The sequence below is a fragment of the Eupeodes corollae genome, chromosome 3 (genome assembly GCF_945859685.1).
Source record: "Eupeodes corollae chromosome 3, idEupCoro1.1, whole genome shotgun sequence".
Lineage (NCBI taxonomy): Eukaryota > Metazoa > Arthropoda > Insecta > Diptera > Syrphidae > Eupeodes > Eupeodes corollae.
This window is the reverse complement of record NC_079149.1, coordinates 82,512,338-82,521,645: the sequence shown is the minus strand read 5'-3', so window position 1 is coordinate 82,521,645 and position 9,308 is coordinate 82,512,338. Positions and strand designations below refer to the sequence as shown.

Here is a 9,308-nt window from a genome sequence, read left to right as displayed (position 1 = left end):
ACCCCAAAAATGGTATTTGGTAAAAGATTCCATGTGTCCATCCCTTCAAGATCCTCCTGGGAAGAAGAGGAACCCCTGGAAGATGATGCGGTACACTTCTATACTGACGGTTCAAAGACCGATCACGGAGTTGGAAGTGGTATTTTTTCACAACAACTGAATCTCAGTCTATCCTATAGACTTTCCAATCAATGTAGTGTATTCCAGGCAGAAGTAATGGCAATTAAAGAAGCACTATCCTGGCTCAAAGAAAACGTTATATCTTGTTAGGATATACGAATCTTCTCAGACAGCCAAGCCGCTCTTAAACCTCTCGCGTCTGTCTCCACAAACTCTCGAACAGTCCACGATTGTCAATCATCTCTGAATGAGATGACGGAACAGTTTAACATTCACCTCATTTGGGTGCCGGGCCACAGAGACATTCCGGGAAATTGCAAAGCCGATGAGCTCGCCAAAAACGGAACACTTCTGCCTTATCTTAGACAAAAACATAACATAGGAACACCACTTGCTACATGCAAATATCTTCTCAAGCAATATGCTCTAGAAACAACAAATGCTAGATGGTCACAAAGTACCACCTGCCTAGCAACCAAGCAAATATGGCCAAGCATTGACTTAAAACGGTCAAAAAGCTTGTTATCACTGAGCAGACAAAGTATAAGCTCTACAATTGGAGTAATAACGGGACACTGCCTCATAGGAAGACATGCTCTGAGGCTAGGGCTCTACACAAATGACTTCTGTTGAAGCTGCATGGACGAGGAGGAAGAGGAAACAGTCCAACACCTTCTGTGTACATGTCCAGCACTCTCCATTAGAAGGTATAACTTTCTCGGTAATGCCTTCTTCGAAAACACCAGTGAACTGGCAACGATTGACACAAAACGTCTCTCTAACTTTATTAAAAGTACAAAATGGTTTGTTTGAATTCATTACTCTCCCATGAGTAACCTCATTAGTGGTATCACAATGGACCCTTGAGGTCTACGTGTGGCAATGACATCTGGACAGCCACTCCAACCTAACCTAACCTAACAATACATATGTCTCACTGAAAGAATTTTCAAATTTCTAAAAAGTGGAAAACTACGGTACATGCGAGGCTTACCACATATTTTCTTCAAAACACTTTTTTGCAAAACTAATAAAGGTTGTATTTTGTTATAATATGAACCTCCCCAACAAGAAATTCCATATTCTAGTTTCGAATGAAAAATGCCATAATACATTTTAAGTAGCAGTTTGGAAGAGCAAACTTTAGCAAAAAGAAAAAGTTTCTAAGAGTGCATCGAAAATATTGTCTAAGATTCTCTGTGTGGTTATAAAAACTCATTCTAGAATCAATTATTAATCCAAAATACTTGAATTCATTAACAATTTCTAATTTGAAGCATTTATCACTACAGCTTATGGAATCCGTAAATGTTGTGGAAGTAACCATAGGATTACAGGTGCAGTTAAAAAGCTTGAATTTTGGACACTCAGAAGCGTGGAAAAAGAGATCAGCATTAACAATCTTTCTGCCAGAAAAAACTGAAAAACATTATCTTGGTTTTAGAACTTATTATCAATTTGTGCTCTGCAAACCAGATTCTTAACAAGCTGAGATTCCAATTTATATCCGATATAAGATTCAGACAGCTATCTGTACCATTCGAAAAACCAACATCATCTGCAAAGGCTGTAAGAGAACCCTTAAAAGGCAAACTGAATTAAGAATTAATGTATACCAGAAAAAGTATTGGTCCTTAAACCAAACCTTGTGGAACTCCCAAATCGAATGTCTTTATATCACTCCTAACAAAATCAAATTTCACTCTTTGGGCTCTTAAATTTAAATAAGATCTTAGCCAATCATTAATGAATCCTCGAAACCCAGCACTTTCAAGTTTGCTAACCAAAATTTGGTGATTAACCATGACAAAGGCTTTTGATATGTCAACAAACAATCCAGCTGTATTTCTTTTTCTATCAAGACTTACAAATATTTGAGAACAGAAATGTAACAACGCATCTTCTGTTGGTTTATTGCTTTGAAAACCAAATTGAACATCACTGAAAAATTTGGTTCTCTTTAAAAAACTCACTGTTAGAGTGAGACGATGCTATGCTAGGTGGAGAGAGAACTTTACTTGCATTCAAAGGATATGGGGCAGTATGTAATGTGAAGCCGTGATATAGAGACGAGGAGAACAAACATTTAGAAAACTTCGCTTAATCATTAAATTTAACTTTGCATTAAATTCTTTATTTTCATAATAAATTAAAGTACAGTGGACGTCCAGTATAACGAATGATATAATGTTCGAGGTCATTCTCTATATCGAGAGCGTTCGTTATATCGATCGACTTTTCCATTCAAAAAAATTTAAGTAAGTGGTTGATTTATTAATTTTATTAATAATTTTGGCACACGGAATTTTATTGAAATTTCCTTAAGTGAAACGCCTTTGTTGCACTCATCAATAATTTTGACTTTGTCCTTTAATGAAAGCCGAGTACGTTGAGATTTTGTGTTCATTTTAATATTTTGTACACAAAACTAAATCTACAAAATTATTACGGAGCGTTTCAACCAGACGAGACTTTAAACAACAAAAACACTATTTAACTGCTGACATATCTGGCCGTCGTGTCATTGAATATGTGTGTGTAAGACCGTACATAAAATTCAAAGCTAGCGATAGACAAACCAAAAAATAAGAATTCTAACAAAAATGTTTTAGTAGGCGATGCGAAGACTAAACGAAAAACAGAAAGCTTGTTATAGTTTTTAACCTTTGGCGCACACACATACATATGTACGAGAATAAACTTATGTGTTGACATAAAAATATATGCACAGATCACAATGGCAAGAAAAAAAATCATTTTAAGGCAATATATATACGCGTTCGTTATATCGGATAGCAAATTTTTATCATCGTTCGTTATTTAGAGATGTTAATGTAAATTTCAAAATCGTTCGTTATATCGCAAATTCGCTATATGGGGCATTCGTTATATTGGACGTCCACTGTATACCTAAGAATAAATATTTTCTTTACATAAAATGATGTGTTTTTATATTTCATTTTAAAATCCGCCGCCGCCACTTACATGTTTTTCTAAATAAAAATCTTTCGTCTCTATATACACATATATAATACAAAAAAGTTTGTCGCGCCGCCAAAGTTATCACAAGGCGCGAACCAATCAGAATTCGCGTTCTATTTGAATAGTTAAAAAATAAGCTTAAGTGACCAATCACAGCCCAGCTTACAATTCTGTCTGTAAGTATCAAACATGCCGCGAACGAGGAGACATGAGGAGGAGGAAGAAAATTTGAGTGAGGAAGGGGACAGAGCGAACGAGACAATGGTGGAAGGATCGAAACTGGACATTATTTTGGAAAATCTCAAGAAACTTAGTGCATCGGTAGCCGAACTCAAAAGCGAGACAAAACAAAGCCAAGAAGAGATAGAAAGGCTACAGGCCAAAATGAGTACCGCCAACATGGTCAATGCCGTCAACGTTCCGCCAAATGCTAACGATGTCTTGCTAAATACGATTGAGCTCCAACCAGATGCCAGCGAAATCCCTGTAAATGCAATCAAGAACACAACGTCTGCCGCCTTAACCGTGCTGCCGTGTTCACCGCCAATGTCCTGGAGCCATCAACCAGCAACGAGCAACAACTTCGCACCTCCAACAATGAAACTACACGATTTGCCTACGTTCTCGGGTCGGCCCGATGAGTGGCCTCTTTTTCTCGCCAACTACGAAGACTCAACAGCTGACTTCAATTACAACAATCGTCAAAATTTGCAAAGATTGCAGAAATGCCTCAACGGGCCAGCCCGAGAAGCAGTAACGTCGATGCTTATCAACAAAGAAAATGTTCCAGAGATAATTGAGGAATTGAAGTTTCGATTTGGTAGGCCAGATATTCTCGTAAGGAATCAACTCCAGAAAATTCAACAGTTCCCAGCCATGAAACAAAATAAAACCGATCAAATTCTCGATTACTCGACACAAGTTCGCAATGTCGTTGCATTGTTGAAAGCATCCAAGAGTGAACACAGCCTTCAAAACTCAATAATTCTAGAAGAATTAGTTGGGAAGCTGCCCGAAGATAAACAATACGAATGGGTTAAACATGCAACGACTCTTACGAAAAATACAACAATCGAAGACTTCTCAAAATGGCTATGTCAACTAGCCAGAGTTGTATGTCTGATGCCACCGCCGTCAAGCCCACCTGCACAAACTTCCAATTCTAGATTGAAACCACAAACTCAACCCCGTCGGATGCTTTACGTGAACAACAATGCCAGTACCACAGGGCAAGAAGGATCATATCCAACATTGACGTTCAAGTGTTACTTGTGTGGAGACAATCATTTCATTTCGAATTGCAGTGCCTACAGTTCTTTAAGTGTAGACGATCGGTGGCAAAAGGTAAAGTCCTTGCATTTGTGCTTTTCTTGTCTGCGTAAAGGTCATAGTACTGCAAACTGCCGAAAGAGAAAAATGTGTGGAATACAAGAGTGTCGAAAATATCATCACACAAGTCTACACGATGAGTCTTCACATTTAAGAAACCACTCCGTCTTCGCTGACGCCGCTGCCCAGCCATTGCTAAGTTGCCGAACTATAAGCTCCACGAGTCTTCTGTTTAAAGTCTTACCTGTAACGCTTTTTGGTCCAAATGGAAAAACAGAAGTTTTCGCTATGTTCGATGAGGGATCTGCTCTGACAATCCTGGAGGAAGAAGTCGCTTCTACACTAGGACTAAAAGGAAGATCGCAGCCGTTAAAACTACAATGGTATGGACAAAACACCACTACAGAACCGTCAAAAAGTATAAGCCTAGAGATTCGGGGTGAAGATGATCCAAATATCTACACCATTTTAAACTGCCGCACAGTGCGCAATGTCAACTTGCCCATGCAGACGTTCAACAAATCGGAGCACAAACATTTGGAGTTTCTTCCATTAAGAAATTATAAAAACGCCCGACCATCTATTCTCATCGGACTGGACAACATTCATCTCGGTACATCTTCTACAGTAGTCTCAGCTGGAGATAAAAAACCTGTGGCTATGAAGACGAAACTTGGATGGGTCGCATGTGGACCAACCAACAACATTGTGACGTCAACACCAACAGTTCTAATGATTCGACATCAGGACGAATTGCACTGCCTAGTTCAAGAATATTTTGCCGCCGACAATTTTGGAATCAATCCGGCATCTTGTATCCTTGAATCTGAAGACAACCAAACAGCCCGTCGGACGATGGAAACAACAACTTGTCGAATTAATAAACGTTTTCAGACCGGCCTTCTATGGAAGAAGCCGAAACCGACCCTCCCAAACAGTTTTCAAATGGCCATTCAACGTTTATCTGGAATAGAAAACAAAATGAAACATAAGCCCGACTTCGCCCAAAAATATAAAGACGAGATGACCAAATATATCCAAAAGGGATATGCAAGAAAACTTCAGCCAGACGAGATAAATAATTCATCTCAGCCAGTGTGGTATTTACCCCACTTTGCTGTTCAAAGCCCACACAAACCAGATAAAATCAGGATTGTTTTCGATGCCGCTGCCACAGTGAATAATTTAAGCCTTAATTTAGCACTGTTAAAAGGACCCGAACAAGCCAAACCGCTAGTAAATATACTATTTAAATTTCGAGAAGGTATAATAGGGGTAGCTGCTGATATACGCGAAATGTTTTCGCAAATACAAATACGCCCTGAGGATCAACAAGCACAGAGATTCTTGTGGCGAGATGGGGATGAGACACAGCCTATCAATCACTATGTGATGGTGTCCATGATCTTTGGAGCGATTTGCTCGCCATGTGTCGCAGAATATGTCAAGAATCTGAATGCGCAAGACTTTCAACACGACTATCCAGAGGCCGCTTCAGCCATTATCAACAAGCACTACGTTGACGATTACGTTGCAAGCTTTAATGATGAAAAAGAAGCCATAAGAATTTGTAAAGACGTAGTCCGCATCAACAACGAAGCTAGTTTTGAGCTCAGGAATTTTACATCAAACTCGAAAAAACTTCAAAACGAGATGAACATCAAATCAAGAGAAATGACAAGCACTGTTAATATGGAACGCCGGTCCACGTCGGAGAAAGTACTGGGGATGTTTTGGAATACTGCCTCGGATACTTTTGAATTTAAGACAAAATTTCATAGCATACCAAAAGAGGTCCTAGAAGGCAGCCGCCCACCAACAAAACGTGAATTGCTTGGTATAGTCATGGCTATATATGATCCATATGGACTGTTAGCAGAGTTCCTCCTATATTTAAAAATACTGGTCAGAGACACTTGGAAAACTAACATTGCCTGGGATGATGAGCTGCCTCCAGAGGCCAAAAAACGATGGCAAAAATGGTGGACAGAATTCCAAAACATTCATTCTTTCCACGTCCACCGATGTTATTCATCACATCTACCCACAGCAAGAATTACTGAACTTCACGTTTTCGTGGATGCAAACCAAGTTGCATTCGCTGCCGCAGCATACTTGCGAATAATCCATGACGATGGAATAGATGTTACCTTTGTTTGTGGTAAAACGCGCGGTGCTCCTCAAAAAATTATGTCCATCCCTCGGCTGGAACTCCAAGCAGGAGTACTTGGAGTACGATTGAGTAAAATTGTAATTCGGAATCACGACATCAAAATTTCTAAGATAACTTTCTGGACCGACTCGAAAACGTTACTATATTGGATTGGATCAACCAAACGAAATTTCAAAGCGTTTGTGGCTCACCGTATCAGTGAAATACTAACTTCATCGGAGGCACACCAATGGCGATGGACACCAACTGAAAAGAACAGCGCAGATGTAGCCACTCGAGCAAACGGTTCGCCAAAATTCGTTCCAAACAGTGTTTGGATCACTGGTCCTGAATTTTTGAAGCAGTCCGAAGAATTATGGCCAGCCAAAATAGTTGAACCGCTTACAACAGTCAGCGATGTCGAAGAAATCAAGCCATTGCTGCTGCTTCAGTCCCCGAATGGTAATTTACTAATAAATTTTAAACTCTTTTCATCCTACCAGAGACTTCAAAGAACGATGGCATATGTCATTCGTGCCACACAAAAATTCCGCTTTGTTGTGCCCATTGAAAAGACGTCCAATTGTTTTCTTACAATTGCCGAACTCAAGAACGCCGAAAACAGTCTCTGTAAAATCGTCCAGAAGGAGCAATACGAAGAAGAAATTAAATTGCTGTCGTCATCGAAGCCGTTGACCAAGAAAAGTTCCATCTACACACTAAATCCGTATCTAGATGAAAGGGGTATATTAAGAATTCAAGGTCGACTCGATGAGGCCCTCTACCTGCCATTCCAAGCCAGACGTCCAATTTTACTGCCACCAAAGCATCCATTGTCAATGCTCATCATGAAATTTTATCATGAGAAGTTACATCATCAAAATTCAGCTGTTGTCCTGAATGAAGTCCGACAAAAATTCTGGATCCCCCACCCCAAGATGCTTCTGAAATTGGTAAGACGAAAATGCCAACAGTGTAAAATCGATAGAGCCGAACCTCAAACGCCAATTATGGGTCAACTGCCAATCGACCGTGTAACTCCTTTCGTCCGCCCATTTGCTTACACTGGCGTTGATCTTTTTGGCCCTCTAAATGTTACAATTGGTCGCCGGAGAGAAAAGAGATGGGGAGTCATCTTTACTTGCCTCACTGTACGTGCTGCGCACCTCGAGCTAGCCGAAAATTTATCCACAGACGCTTTCATCATATGTCTTCGGAATTTTATTAATCGGAGAGGAACACCAGTCAGAATCAGGAGTGATAATGGGACTAACTTTATCGGGGCTCAAAAAGAGTTGAAGAAAGAACAACATTTATTCGATCTGGATCGAATTGAAAGTGAAGCCACCAGTAGAGGGATAGAATGGATTTTTAATTGCCCATTGAACCCAAGTTCCGGAGGCTGTTGGGAGAGAAGTGTCCTGATCGAAGCTGAAAATGTGATTAATTCACGCCCACTCACTGACATATCACTTTCCACAGAAGATGAGGAACCGTTGACTCCAAACCATTTCCTTCTGGGGTGTGTCAATTCTACCCAGACACCATATCCGCCTGATGAAAAGGTTTGCCTTAGGAAACAGTGGAAAATTGCTCTTAACCTAAAAGACCGCTTGTGGAGAAGATGGATTGTCGAGTATCTGCCTCAACTCTTGAAAAGACCAAAATGGAACGAAAGGGTACGCCCGCTACAGATCAACGACTTCGTGTTGGTATGCGATCCAAATCAGCCGCGCAGCCTGTGGAGTAAAGGTCGTGTCACAAAAGTGTTCCCAGCCAAGGACGGACAAGTACGATTTGCGGAAGTTCGGACTGCCAATACATGCATTCGTCGACCAGCCTCAAGCCTAGCTGTCATAAACTTGGATGGTGAATCCCAGAGCGATTCACGGGGGGAGGAATGTTAGAGTGAGACGATGCTATGCTAGGTGGAGAGAGAACTTTACTTGCATTCAAAGGATATGGGGCAGTATGTAATGTGAAGCCGTGATATAGAGACGAGGAGAACAAACATTTAGAAAACTTCGCTTAACCATTAAATTTAACTTTGCATTAAATTCTTTATTTTCATAATAAATTAAAGTATACCTAAGAATAAATATTTTCTTTACATAAAATGATGTGTTTTTATATTTCATTTTAAAATCCGCCGCCGCCACTTACACTCACCATTCTATTTTTTACAGCTTTTTCAAAAATCTTACTTATCGAAGGCAAGAGTGATATAGGCCTATAGTTACCCAGATCATTAGTTGCTCCTTTCTTGAAAAGTGGCAAGATATTGGCACATTTAAGAGCTACCGGAAATACTCCAGAAAAAATACCTTTGTTAAAGATATGTGCCAAAACATCAATTATAAAACATGCTACATTTTTCAAACAAATATTTGAAATGCCATCATAACCAGAAGAGTTTGAAGTTTTTAAAGTGCCAATTAACTTTAGAATCTCTAAACTAGATATAGGTTCAAACACAAAACTTTGGCTTTGAGAAGGTTCAATACTAAAAAGTGTACAAGATGGGTGACTAGAACTAGCTTTTCTCAAATTAGCCGTTCGGACTCGGCCTAAAATTGTAGGTCCCTTCCATTCCTGACAACTGTACTCGCACACAGGAATGGTTGAGAGTTGTAACTCACTAGGCCCTGGTTCACAACGGACTGTTGCGCCACCCAATTTAATTTTAAGTCCGAAAAAGAAAATATTGATTTTTCAAAAAAAACCT

General features: G+C 39.8%; 1 protein-coding gene across 1 annotated transcript; it reads left to right on the top strand.

Moving 5' to 3' along the window:
• The first annotated feature begins 3,291 nt into the window (after positions 1 to 3,291).
• On the top strand, positions 3,292 to 8,490 carry LOC129950651 (uncharacterized). The gene has a single exon (XM_056062578.1). It carries the CDS (start codon positions 3,292 to 3,294, stop codon positions 8,488 to 8,490), a length of 5,199 nt encoding a protein of 1,732 aa, XP_055918553.1.
• The last annotated feature ends 818 nt before the right edge of the window (positions 8,491 to 9,308 follow it).